Consider the following 15,224-nt stretch of genomic DNA (forward strand, 5'->3'; position numbering starts at 1 on the left):
TGAGGTTTCAGAGAGTTTTTATTGGAGGGCACCGACACCAGGGAAACGAGCAGATTTAAATTAAAACAGGACTTCGTTTCATCTGTACAGGAATAGTTTTGGGAAAATACGCAGTATATTTAGATATTAGGTTCCAGCAGGAGGCGAGCAGCAAATTAACTGCTCCAGGTTCCTAGTAGGTTCAGAACAAAAATATGTCTCTAAGAAAAGAAATCCCTGATGTTCTTCAACCACTGTAGCAAAGAGAAGTGTGTGTGTGTGTGTGTGTGTGGGGGGGGGGGTGGGTGTGTGTGTGTGTGTGTGTGGGGGGGGGGGTGGGTGTGTGTGTGTGTGTGTGTGGGGGGGGGGGTGGGTGTGTGTGTGTGTGTGTGTGGGGGGGGGGGTGGGTGTGTGTGTGTGTGTGTGTGGGGGGGGGGGTGGGTGTGTGTGTGTGTGTGTGTGGGGGGGGGGTGCGTGTATCTGTGCTCCTACTTGGGTCAAAGACACTGACAGAGTGAATGGGGTGAATGGGTGAATGGGGATCTAAGCACATATAGAGCCAGATGCCACCCACCTGATGCAGCCTTTAACTCCTCTTCATCCCTCGCTCATCCTCCTCTCTCTGTTCTCTTGGCTGAACATCATACATGCAGCTCTGAGGCTGTTTGAGGTTTGATGTTTGTGTCAGTGCCAGAAGTCAGTGATGCCAGTTCATTGAAATAGAGGTTTACAGGAACACATGTGCCAAACTCACCATAACCCACTGCTCAAAGCAGGAGAAAAAGAACTGAATCAATTCAAACAAGGCCTGGCATAAGGGATTATAGTCAATGTTGCTATGACAACCAGCTTCAGTGTTTAAAAGTTGTGATCTGATCTCTGCATCATTTTATGAAATCTGAACCTCAGGGGCTTTGAACACTTTGTGAAGGATGAAGATCAACATCAGCGTGACATCTGTTCATTTACAACTAGAGATATTTACACTGACAAATGAGACACAACGGGTTAATTATGAGCTGTAAAGGTGTAGAACTAGGATAGCTGTTCCCCTGCTTCTAGTCCTTATGCTAAGCTAGGCTAATCCCTGCTCCAGTTCCATACTAAGATGTGTATGGATCTTCTCATCTCACCTTTGGAAAGAAATTCCCAAAATGTCAATCAACACACACTTGTCTAATTATCAACACACACTCTAACACACACTAAATTATTCCCAAGCAAATAATGATTTTTTTCATCCATTAAACTTGTTGTTTTGTATCTGATAAAATGATGTTAATACTAATAAACGTGAAGTTTTCATAACCAGAGTGAAGCTCTGAGAAATCTGTTACACTGGCTCAGACTCTGCCCACCACAGCTCACAATATTTGGCATAAAAAATCTTTCCTCTATAAATCTGAGGAACAGCAGTGAAATAATAAAAAGGAGTAAGTTATAATTCTCAACACAAGGCTTCAGTTGAAAACACGTCAGATGGAATTAAATCCAATCGTCTATTGTGTTTGAGCCCAGACCTTAAACTGGATCCAGAACCAGAGGAACAATGCACTTAATGATAATTAGCCAGAAAACACTAAGACAAATACTGATGTAGTTCATGTAAATGAATAAATATTTCGAGGGCTAAAACGTAAACCAGTAGGAGTGGTACTTGATATATTATCTTTGATTATGAAAGTGTTATTTTTGGAACTGAAGTTGACACGTGTCGAAGGCTCTCTGAAGTGTTTAATCATGTTCGAACAACTGGTTTATTTTACTCAGTGTTTGGTTACATGCAGTGATTCCGGTGTATCTTGTGTTTCCATGGTGATTTAGGAGAACTACTCAGTGTAACATGATTGGGGAGTGATCTCTTTGGCCTCAGGGTAAAACAATGTAAAAAGTGTTTTCTTGTTAAAAGCAGAGTTGTGTTGAAATTCAAACCATCTCTTCAGTGACTTTTTGCATTCTGAGTCAGTCAAAAATAAACTCATCACTTCCCATGATTCCATCTGTCTGCCAGCAACACTGAGCCGACGGCAGAGACAGTTGGTTCTCACATCAGCGTGTCACAACACGCCACTACAGTTCATACAGTCATGTCCCAGCTAGTTCACAGAAACAATATCAACTGCATGGAAAGTCTGTTTGTTTAGTGACACACACACATACACACACACACATACAGACACACACACACACACACACACACACACATACAGACACACACACACACACACACACACACACATACAGACACACACACACACACACACACACACACATACAGACACACACACACACACACACACACACACATACAGACACACACACACACACACACACACACACATACAGACACACACACACACACACACACACACACATACAGACACACACACACACACACACACACACACATACAGACACACACACACACACACACACACACACATACAGACACACACACACACACACACACACACACATACAGACACACACACACACACACACACACACACATACAGACACACACACACACACACACACACACACATACAGACACACACACACACACACACACACACACATACAGACACACACACACACACACACACACACACATACAGACACACACACACACACACACACACACACATACAGACACACACACACACACACACACACACACATACAGACACACACACACACACACACACACACACATACAGACACACACACACACACACACACACACACATACAGACACACACACACACACACACACACACACATACACACATATATATATATATATATATATATATGTATAATATTGTCTTGAATTCAATCAGTAGCTGAGTCTCATTCCTGAAGTGATGTGTTATAAAATGAGGATTTAGATCCATTCCAGGTTGTTTAGCAGCTGGAACGTGAACAATGATGATTTTTATCTGCTCAGGGTTTTGGCTAACCACTCAAGTATTGTGTCTGTGACACTTTTGAAGGTTCAGTTTATTCACAGGGCGTTAGAAGCTCTGACTGAGTCTGAAGATAAAGAACTGCCATGACCGTTGGCATTGGGGTTTGAGGTAGGGCCTGATTTCAGTGTATCAGTATCAGGCTGCTTTAGGTCAGACTGTGTGTGAGAGCCAGGCCTTTCAACAGGCTCACATTCATATCAATCCAGCATCCTGCCAAAGAAACTGTTTCAGAGATCTGAACCAGCTCCAGCCAAGCTTGAGACTGGCCCTCATTTATACGTTCATTTCAGTCAGGCATGAAACAAATGACTGTTTCTAATGGATTCCCGCGACTGTGAGCCAAAAGCACCAAAGCAGGTTGGTGCTCCATGGTTTGGAGCTGGATATCAACAACATGTTTGCAGTAGAGTTTATTTTATGATGAGTTTTCACAAGTAAAACACTGATTCTGTAGGTATGAAGCAGACCATCCTCTGCCAGGACCACCTCACACCTTCTATGTTTACTTTTAGTAACGCTTCCATAAATCTATGGTCTTAATTGTGCCATTGTTGTTCCTTGTTCATAGTATTTTCTGCACTGAAGCAACCAACTGCAAAGTCGACAATCTGCTTCCTGTTTACACCAGCAATGGTGAATGGTCATGTGACATATGTTTTCAGGTGTATTAGTTTGGAAGGTTTAGATTATTTCTGATACGGAGCTAAAACGCTCGTCTGGACAGAGATGTTTTTTTGCGTTATTTTTATGAAAACATATAAGTATGCCGTTCCAGACTCATCAGTGTCACAACCTTTATTTATACATGACTTTACATTAAGATGACGAAGATATGTCAGACAATTTCAGTCTTATTTACAGTGAGTCATTGTGCTGCTGATGAATTCATATTGATTTAAGATAAAATCATAATTCTTCTGCTGACGTCAAATTCGGGGTGTGAAGAGTAAAAGAAGAGATTACACTCAGTTCACATCGTCTCAATATCTGTCTCTGTTTCATAGTCAAACCACAGAGTCACACACATGTTCTCCATACACAATGAACACACTCAGACACAGTAATGTACGTCAGAACCATTTGTTTTCTGTTCTCCCCGTTCGCCAAAACAGAACCAGCTTCCTACTGGACCAGACAAAGACTGATTGTCTCAGAGAGACGACCTCTGGTTATTACACACATCATTGCAGCTCAGCACAGAGACACACGTTCCTCTTTAGTGGCAGTGAAAACTAGAAACTTTATTTCATGCTTATCCCAGATTCACCTCATCTCCTTATTGGAGCTGAAGACTTTGGGATTTTCCTGATCTGATCATGTTGGATCTTCACTGTGAGAACCTGAGAGTTTGGTTTATTTATATCTTGTTTTCTCTTCTTAAGCTCCAGATGTTCTTGTAAGGAGGAGAGTTAGTTCACAGCCAAAGGTCTGATTTTATTTCTAGACACAAAACAGAAGTGTGTGTGTGTGTGTGTGTGTGTGTGTGTGTGTGTGTGTGTGTGTGTGTGTGTGTGTGTGTGTGTGTGTGTGTGTGTGTGTGTGTGTGTGTGGGGTGTGTGTGTGGTTGGGTGCTCGGGTGATGTGTTGGTGTGCATTGTGGTGTGTGTTGAGGTTGTGCTGTGGACGTTTGGTGTGGTGTGGGGTGTGTGAGCTGTGTGTGTGTTGGGTGCTGTGTGTGGTCGTGTGGTGTGCTTGTGGTGTGGTGTGGGTGTGTGTGCGGTTGTGTGGGTGTGTGTGTGTGTGGTGGGTGTGTGTGGGTGAAGTATGGGGGAATGAAGTAGTTCAGATGAAAACCACAACTGTGATGAGAGTGGCTCATCTGGAGTGACAGGACATTGTTTCTTTCATATACAGTATATCTATATATCTATATATCTATATATATATCTATATATCTATATATAGAAATATATCTTTAATTTCTTTGTTTTCAAGCTGTGAGCATCACGAAAGAAATCCCTTTAACATCCTGTACTGGGTTGGAGGCAGTTTCTCAGAGACACATGATCACACAACTTGGACCCATCAAATCCAAATGATCTGCAGATACTGGAAGAGAGTGGGAACACTGTTGTTTTGTAATTTGGATGAAGCTTTAATATCCACTGGCTGGAGCTTCTGCTGTTATAACTGGATGATAAATGTATCTGTCATGCCTCAATCAAGGTTTCAGTTCTACAAGCCAGTTAACTCCTACAGTCCGTGGCTCCTCGTGGTTAATCAGTGTGGAGGATCTGCTCAATTTAGAAACAATAATTCAACTGTAACGACACGTGCTGATTATTATGTTTTGATTGCAGATCTAAGCCCAACCCACAGGAAAATTACATTCTGCAATATGAAGAATGGTTCATATAAGAAGGTGGTTGTCTTGTAAGTTATGAGGTCGTTAATCATCACACTTTTTTTTTCCTTCTCTCTGCTCCTCCATCTTTCTCTCTTTGTCTTTATAGATCTACTGGCCTCCGTTACCTGGCAACAGAGAGGAATGTGTTGAAACAGGGAAGGAACAGGTGAGTGACTCCCGGTTTGATTTAACATATTTCCATGAACAACATTAACACAAAAGCAGCATTTTCAGATGAGGCCAGTTTTATAAGATTGTCTCTGTTAGACGTCACCACCTGTTTCCTGTCTACCTGTAATACCTGGGACAGGTTCTGTGGTCAGTGTCCTGTCTGCCTGCTGATTTCTGAATGTGTTTGCCTGGTCTGACTGTTGCTTTCTTATTCCTGTTTCCAGTAACTTGAACTCTGGCAGTTCAGTGTGTCCGTAGATGAAGTGACTCAGTTGACCTTTGCTGTTGAGCAGCTCTGTGCTGATGCCAAGAGAACAGAGAGGGTTAGGGCTTTCTCCGTGGCACTTGTGTCCTCTGGCTTGTCTAGTTGGTTCTTTGCAGAGACTTTGGCAGCTCACCATCCGGATCCTGGGACGGGTCTGTGCTCTCAGGGTATCAGGCTGCAGTTTAAGACGAGGGGGTTGAGAACTAGAATACTAAATGTTTCTGCTGGACTATAAGAACCTTTTAAGGCCCCAAATGGCTCATGTTGTGATGAGAAGGGCAGAATGTGCCTCCAGCACTTTACACTAAAAGACATACTGACACAGTTTAGTGCTGACACTTCAGTTTCCCGCTCTGCTCCCCCACATCTCTGAACAGGTACAGCAGCCCAGTAAACCTTCTCTCCAGTGAAGTCTACAGCAGCAAGATGACTTCATAATTATAATGAAACCTTCAAGTTTCCATCTACAGTCTGTGTTAATGAGGAGAGAACTGCAGGGACAGAAGAGCATCGCAGTTTTATTAGTTCTGTGAAGGAGGAAAAGGAAGAACTGCTGATGCTGTTAACAAAAGCCCAAATACAGAGGAAGGAAGGAGGCGAGGGAACAAACGAGGAGGAGAGGAATATGAGAGGAGAGAAAACAAAGGAGGACTAATTGTGACCAAGAGACAAGAGGGGAGTGAGATTCTGGATCACCTTAAATAATGTAAATAATAAATAAACTCCTGCTGTGTGTTTATTAGGGGATAGATCTCAAATACCAAATGTATCAAAAAGGATATTTTCTGTCTATGGTAGGATTGGTTACAGCCTCCAGAATTATCTTAACACATTGGAAAGCTGCTGTATCACCGGACCTGAAGGACTGGCTGAATGCCATGGTGACCCATCATAACCCATCTCATGAGTCTATGCTTAATAGACTGAAGGGAACTGAATTTCACACATCCTTATATGTGGGTTAGAATTTGATTTGTTTGTTTTTCTTTGCTCAGTAATCTCTTCTTTATGCTCTATGTTTCACAATGTCTATACCAGAACCAGTAGCTGTATCACCAACCCAGTATCAATGTCATTTAAATTCAATAAAGATGTAAATAACAAAACAAACAACAAAAAACATACTGTACTAAATGGAACCACGCCCAAGAACGTGTCGGCAGGTTGAGATGTTTACCTCCGCACAAGCTCAGCTGCTTGTTAAAGAGGGAAGTTCTCGGAGGGAATGGAAAGAGGACAGGATGGAGATGATGATGGTTTTAAAGAATAAACATGGAGGAATTATGAAGTTGTGAAGGTGCAGCAGGAGGAAGGTTCAGTTTAGTGTGTTGTGATCCCTGAACCTTTCCTCAAGCGCCACCATCGGGTCAAAAATTTCGGTCCGTCCATTACTTTGGTTTATGACCCAACACATGCACAACTATTGATTCCCATCAGCCCCAGCTGTACCATGTGTTTTGTGACAATTAGCAAATGTTAGCATGCTAACACACATGATAAACTGCTAAATGTCAGGTGTTGAGGTTAGTGTGTAGGTCAGAGCACTACAGCCTCACAGAGCTGCTAGCATAAGATGATGATGAAGATGATGAAGTGAGCAATGATGAAACTATTAAACTAGGAGAGAGCAAAAGAAAGAAGGAATGACAAAGAAATGCAGAAAGTAGAGAAAGGAAGGAATAAATAAAGGAAGAGGAAGAGTCTCTTTTCTTTGATGTTTTCAGACATCCTTAAATTTGGTCAAATTTGGAGCTTTCTGTGATTTTAGAGCTGCTCAGAATACATGGAGCTAATTACTGGTACACACACACACACACACACACACACACACACACACACACACACACACACACAAAATGAAGACACACTGTTCTAAGAGTTATAAATCTTCTTGTGCTCATGGCAAGAAGTCTCAAGTCTGACACCTCCATCTGGAACAGGTTAGAAGGTGTGTGTGTGTGTGTGTGTGTGTGTGTGTGTGTGTGTGTGTGTGTGTGTGTGTGTGTGTGTGTGTGTGTGTGTGTAAGTTCTCAGTGTTTGAAGTGGCAGGTGTGTCTTGGGTCTCTTATATCAGTTTTATTAGGTGTTTCCTCTGCACATTGCTCACAAGGCTCATATGACGTCTAGGTGTGTGTGTGTGTGTGTGTGTGTGTGTGTGTGTGTGTGTGTGTGTGTGTGTGTGCGTGCTACTGTACTGTCTGTAGTGGAGAGGAGGAGTCACAGTGCATTATTAACCAGATCTTAAAACAAGCTGTGTAACTCTACCTAACCTATGCCAAAAGGTGTCATAAAGTTAAAGTGTGTGTGTGTGTGTGTGTGTGTGTGTGTGTGTGTGTGTAGTAGTGTAGTAATAGATAGAGATGTTTGACTCTACATTCCTTCACGTCTCTCACTCTGTTTTTAAAAGGTTTTTTAGAATTAGATGGATTACTGTTGTATCCCATGACATCTAGAAAACACACACACACACACACACACACGCAGATGTTACATCTCATATGTTTACTCTCTGTGTCTGTTAAATGAAACAGAGTTTGATAAAAAGTTATTGAGGTTGGAAAGGTGAAAGGTGTGTGTGTGTGTGTGTGTGTGTGCGTGTGTGTGTGTGTGTGTGTGTGTGTGTGTGTGTGTGTGTGGTGGTTGAGAGAGAGACATAGATATAATCCATCATTTGTCCTGAATGCACTGCAGCTGTGTGTCTGTCTTCAGTCTGTTTACAGCTCCATATTAAGCAGAATGAGATAAATAAATTAGGGTTGTGTCTTTAATGAAAGGCTCTGTCTCTTCAGCCTCCCCCTGACCACTGTCTCCCACCTTCAACATGTTGTTACTGATGGAGTTTCCTCCCAAAGTCACAACCTCATGACCTGCTCCATCATTAATTACAGGGAGGCTCAGTGATATAAGCCAGGCGCGCTCCGTCTCGAAATCTTCACACATTCTTCTCCTTCATCTTCTCCTTCCACTGATTATCACATCAGCTGCTTCCTCCATGTTTAAGGAGCTGAAACTGTGACACATTAACACATTGAGCTGAACTGAACCTTCTGAGCTCAGAGCAGAGATCAGATATAACAAGTGAGAGAGTAGATGTTTCTGTATGTGAACTAAACAGAGTTCAGACTACTACTCAGAGAACAGACTTGATGGAGTCAGTAATCCTTTGGTTTGGATCAGTAGAGCTGTGATCAGTTCCACATGGAATCAGTCTTAGGTATTTTGAGTCTACAAAGTTCTTATCAAAGTAGTTTTAGCTGCTGAAAAGTATCCAGAACTCAGCTTTAAAGGAAGCAGCTTAGAAAACACTCACGTTTTATATGTTATATAATATATAAGTATGTTATATGTCACGATCTGTCACTATGCGGGTAAGGCTGGACCCAAAATGCAGCCAACACAGGGGCACGGTGCAAAATGTTTATTAAATGAAAGAGCTTTCACTGGGGAAGCACAGGGAAACACAAGAAGTTAAACAACAGGCCAAAACACGAGGGACCACAGGGGATGACAACAGGAGACATGATCAGCTCGGGGCCAAACCAGACATGAACAGATCCAGGAAAACCCAGAGATCAACAGACGAACCGACACAGACAAAGGGGAGCACAAGGAACAAAAAGTGTCTGCCATGGCAAACCTTGACAGTTATATATATGTTATATATACATATATATATATATATATATATATATATTATATATATATATTACTGTTCTTTTTCGCAACTCAGTGTTTTCGGATTGTTGAGGAGTCATATCTCAGGTGATTTACTGTAAGAAGATCTGACTGTGATTCAAAGCTAATGTCATGTAAGAGAGGGCAGGAGTGAATGTGACCTACAGGCTGTGCCTCAGGAGGAAGAGCGGTCGTCCATGAATCTGAAGGTCGGTGGTTCGATCCCCAGCTCAACACTGAACCCCAGATTTACACTGGTGGCTGTTCCATCAGTGTGTGTGTGAATGAGGCAGGTATTATAAAGCACTTTGAGTGGTTTCTGAGACAAGAGTCCACTTTCTACTTGAGAGCCAAATTGAAATCTAAGTCCTTGAATCATTGAGTCATTAATTGTCATCAATGGGACTGAAGCAAGGCTCGTTAACTCCATATTGACTTGTCCATCTTGGAAAGGATGTAAAGCTCTCTGTTTATACTGTTTATACAGTATTATGTGGGATGATACAGCGGCTCTTCTTCATGGCTCTTTATTGTGTTCTGTTTAATATTAATGAGAAAAAGATGCTGCAGACGCCAGAGACTCTGGCTTGTCTTGCTGCCGAGATATGGGTCATGTTGGTCTCAGCTCTTACATCTGACGCTTAGTTAGGTGACTGTGGGTTTCTTTTGATTGGTTACATGTTGGAGTAGCTGGTATGACTGAATGTGTTCAGGGCTGAAGTCCTGAAGTCAGTGAACTGGTTTCTCTGAGGATCAAACAGCTGAGACCAAAGACTTGGACGAGCCGTTTATGCAGCTTTGAACTGTTTCCGTGATGTTTGTGTGTCTGTGATTGTTTTTGTGTTTGAGGTCCTGTTGATTGTAGTCTGGTTCATGTGTGTATTTGTGTGTGTGTCTGTGTTGGTCCTCATTTCCTGTTAGTACAGAATCTGACTATCTTTACTGAGCTTCACCCTTTATACTTGAAACAGCTCCAGGACCAAACCTGCCACTCCCTGCTCGGGTCAGTCTGCACATGTTTGGCTGCTGAACTTTTCATTGTAGCTCCATGTTTGCTCCATATTGGCTCCATGTTAGCTCCATGTTTGCTACATGTTAGCTCCATGTTTGCTCCATATTGGCTCCATGTTAGCTACATGTTAGCTCCATATTGGCTCCATGTTAGCTCCATGTTTGCTACACGTTAGCTCCGTATTTGCTCCATATTGGCTCCATGTTAGCTACATGTTAGCTCCATATTGGCTCTATGTTAGCTCCATGTTTGCTACATGTTAGCTCCATGTTTGCTACACGTTAGCTCCATATTTGCTCCATATTGGCTCCATGTTAGCTACATGTTAGCTCCATATTGGCTCCATGTTAGCTCCATGTTTGCTACATGTTAGCTCCATGTTTGATCCATAATAGCATTTGGGAAGTGTATATATATATATATATATATATATATATATCAGGAGGATCAGATCTCTATTGTACATTGTGAAGGAGAGGCCTTGGCAAAGTTCCTGTTTGTTTATGTTAATGTTAAAAACCACTCAGAGTGAATGTAGCAATGATGTGATGTTTAAATGAAAAGATGTGGTTTGTGAGGGAAGTTTGAACTGAGTGGATGGACAGCAGGGTATTGATGGGAATGAGGATTCGTGGTCAGTCGACCTTCCCTTGATAGAAAAAGGTTGATAAATGAACATTGTTCCATTCTTTTCCACCAAACAGCCTTGACCCTGGATATTTATGCAATGAGTAAATCTCTCCATTTTCAGTCCTGGCTGGAAGTTTAAGTGTTTTCCCTGAAATCTCCAGTGAGACGAAAACAGATTTGGTGATCACTTCATTTTCTGTTTAACACCACTCCCTTCACTGCCACTTCATCTCGGACACGACCACACAGATGTGTAAAACCCAAAATCCCAGGCCAGGAGAGCAGAGACATATTTCCTCTTTTAAACCTTTGCTCTCCGCGGCCACACACAGATCTCTGAGACGACTCCCCGAGCAGCGGAAACACATGAGAGACAGATTTCTATTCATTCAGTCCAGAAGATGATTCCAGTAGACTGCACATAAGTTCTACAATGAGTAAATCCAACAGTGATCTGGGATAAATAATTAGGCCAGAGGTTTAAAAAGCAGCTGCCAGATTTACTCTTCAATAGAAATACACAGGGAAAGTGTTTCAAAGCCAGATGAATAATTAGAAGTAAATTTTGATTTATTGAACTCGTTCTTAATGCATCATGTGTTTCTGTTCAGTTTATTAGTGGCCTGGATTTGTTTGGGTAGAGACATGAGCACAGTATGATGATGTAAACTATTTGTGGTAGTGTGTTGACATAGTTTACATCAGATCTGCAGAGCACTGAAGGAACCATTACCAATGTTTGAGTGTCTAACTGCGACTCTGAGAGCAACACAGGCTGCCCACACACACACACACACACACACACACTCACACACACACACACGGAAAGACAGATTAACCACACACACACAACGTAAAAAACACACCAAAAAAAACTACCACACCTTCATGTGCAGAAATCTGGAGAGGACAACATGAACCAAAAGACAAAGACACATGGACCAATGCACTTTGATTTATTCAGTTCAGTATTCACACATGAACACACACACTTTTTGAACAGACACACTCCAGACTCTCAGTGTCACAGATGAGTTTGACCTTGTTACTGTGAGAGAACGACACAGGGCCAATCCTCTGTCAGCTGCTGCTGTTATAGACAGGAAGCAGGAAGTAGTCATGCCCTCTGCTTCCTGTCTGGACAGAAATGTCTTGTTTCCTTCGTTCCCACTTCTTTTGTTCTCACTCTCGTTTGTTTGAGTGTCCGTGTCAATGATCAAGTTGAATCTCTTTTATTTCTTTCAGTTTCTTTCAGTTAAGTTAATTCATGTCTTCATCATCTCCACAAAACTTACTTCAAAACCCTCAAATTCTGCACCACATCTTTACACCCAGAAGTTTCTGATGTTTCACAGAACCCGATGAAACTTGTTCTGAAACATCAGAGTTTCACTTTGGCTGAAATCCAAGTATCAGAGATACAAGTTCTTTACAGCACACTGAGGAACCCTAACCCTATCTGATACAGCTCATTACACAAACATATGGGATCAATAATCCTTAAATCATTGTGGTTCAATACCCTGAAAATCAACCTGCGTGTGTGTGTGTGTGTGTGTGTGTGTGACACTTTAATTCACATGGACATCACAGAAAATGTAACATACACTGTATTTTACCTTTGCACACATGTCCTAATCATCTTTAATCTGTGTGTTAATCTGTGTTTTACAGACGGAGTGTTCCAACTTTGTTCGCCTCCTGCAGCCCTACAACCGCACCCACCTCCTGGCCTGCGGCACAGGTGCCTTCCAGCCCATGTGTGCCTTCATCTATGTGGGACACAGAGGAGAGGTGAGGCGGGTGAAGATCAGCTGTGTGTGTATTTGAGTGTGTTGGGGAACAGTGTGTGGTTTGCAGCTGTCACAGTGTCTCTGCTAACAGGCCAGGTGTACAGGTGGAAACACACCTGTCTGTGGTTTATGGAGACTCAAGGTCACAGTGGGTTCTGTCACATCATAGAGCTGCATTTGATTTCATGTTATCAAATGTATTGGTCCATGATGCTTAAAGTGTGACTGTCTTTACAACAGCTGATGACTGGTTAATAGTAATAAGTATTGACAATGTTCTACATGAAGTCACAGTGCTGGTCTCGCTACATGAACACAGTACAAACACAGATCCTGTATCAGATAATGAACCAGGTCCTGTGGTGGAATCACACTCATGCAACAAATGTGGTTGGTGCCAACATGTTTGTTCGGACTGAACCTGCTCCATGCTCAGACCCCTGAGCAGCTCTGTACATCAGGCTTCCTGTCCACAGCCACTGAGCACAGGGGGACCGACTGCAGAGTCTCACACTTGGAGCTGTTTAAAAGACATGAGTCAATGAATGGAGCCATTAAGACAGAGTCGCAGCCCAGTGTGCTGCCCTGACTGTCCCAGCAGGAGGGGATCAAACCGGGCATGAAGAGAGGGGTGTGTGTGTGTGTGTGTGTATGTGTGTGTGTGTGTGTGTGTGTGTGTGTGTGTGTGTGTGTGTGTGTGTGTGTGTGTGTGTGTGTGTGTGTGTGTGTGTGTGAACACCACAGGGGGTCTGTCCATTTATTTAACACACTCTCGACTGTCTGACGTCTTCAGGCCGTGAGCCTCAGACTGGACTCTGGGTGGGATGACCTTTGACCTCCAAGGTGTTTCATCTCAGTTAGTGGCAGAGATACACAAACTTCTGTCTTTTCCTGCCTCCTCTCTCTCTCTCTCTCTCTCTCTCTCTCTCTCTCTCAGGTTCATCTGTGTTGAATAAAATAAGGTCCTCTAGCCAGTGTTTTGACAGATGAATTCATGTTGTTGTTCTCTCGTGATCATTCTGACTATATTTCATGTTTTCATCACACAACAGAACATCATTTTCTGGTGCAGCAGCTGACTGATGTTCACTCAGAGGAAGCCTCAGTAGTTTCCATGTTCCCAGGGAGGGAAACTCCAACACTGTTTTAAACTGTTGAATTTCATCTGGTCAATAGTTCAGAGTTTGATCAAATCAAATGAAACAAATCAAATTAAATTAAATCAACATCATCACACTTTCAGTCTGAAAACAAATTTAATTCTCACCACATTCTTCATCATCATCACACAATCTACATCATGAGGCTGTGTTTCCCACTCCCTCTATATAGCACACACACACACACACACACACACACACACACACACACACACACACACACACACACACAGTTCAGATACTAAATTTTTCAGTAAAAGCCACTTTAACTGAGGATAGCTGCTTTTTCAGAGTCACTCACTTCCTCCATCACAGCCTCTGAAAGTGCCAGGAATCATGGGAAAAAAGACTCTTCAGCAGGGCAGATAGCACAGCATTAATATGGATAAAAGTGTAGACTATACAGACGTAGTAACAGAGGAATTTCTGTTTGTTTTGGATAAAGCAGAGGTGAATGAATTCAGGAGTATTTACTGCGTCTGTCTTTTCAGTCATTTTCTCTTCATCTCTGGTCATTCCTCTTTTCATGTCAGAGTTTCCATGTAATGATCATATCTCTGTCCTCATGTCTCTACCTCATCACTGTCCTGTTTCTGTCCGTCTCCTCCAGTCTGTCTCCCTCTTTGTCCTCTGAGTCCATGTTCTGAAGGATTTCCAGAATCTGGTGAGAAGAAGGGAAGAAAAAAGCATCAAAACAAATAAGAGTAGAAAAATAAACTGTTCAAACCAAGAGCAGTGAAGGGCAGCAAAAGATGAAATGAGAGTGAGAGTGGTGAGAGAGGGAGACCAGGCAGTATTTGATTGGACAGTGAGGAAAAGGCCAAACACAACAGCCAGAAATGAAGTCTGTTGTTGGGCCAAGTTCAGATGCCTGAGTGAGTCCAGCTGTAAACTCTGGAGACTCTGAGACATTTAACGTTTTAAAACCAAACGTGAGGCTTCAGTGTTTTATGGACAACAAATGTTTGAATAGTCAAAGATAAAACTCTGACAGATGATTCAACTCATCAGCTTTAAAAAGACCTGGTTCATTTCAGCTGTTCATCCACTGATGAGAGACAAGAGGGAGGACAAGAGGGAGGACAGGGAGGGAGGACAGAGAGGGAGGACAAGAGGGAGGACTGTCTGAGGAGGCACACCGAGTTTGTTATTGGTTGAAGTTCTGGGAGAAAGAAGCTGTTTTATGCGCCTGAACTAAAAAATCAGAAACTGTCCACTCA

The 15,224-nt window shown here is 42.4% G+C and overlaps 1 protein-coding gene across 2 annotated transcripts in view; it reads left to right on the forward strand.

Annotated features, from left to right (window-relative positions):
• Positions 1-15,224, forward strand: part of sema3g (semaphorin 3G) — a 49,997-nt gene that overhangs the window by 16,853 nt on the left and 17,920 nt on the right. For both annotated transcript variants that reach the window (XM_022769781.1, XM_022769782.1), the window contains exons 3-4: positions 5,405-5,464; positions 12,726-12,845. In XM_022769781.1, coding sequence (XP_022625502.1) covers positions 5,405-5,464; positions 12,726-12,845 — 180 coding nt within the window. The remainder of the gene's footprint in view (positions 1-5,404; positions 5,465-12,725; positions 12,846-15,224) is intronic.

Source organism: Seriola dumerili, unplaced genomic scaffold, assembly GCF_002260705.1.
Source record: "Seriola dumerili isolate Sdu_G_001 unplaced genomic scaffold, Sdu_1.0 BDQW01005284.1, whole genome shotgun sequence".
Taxonomy (NCBI): domain Eukaryota; kingdom Metazoa; phylum Chordata; class Actinopteri; order Carangiformes; family Carangidae; genus Seriola; species Seriola dumerili.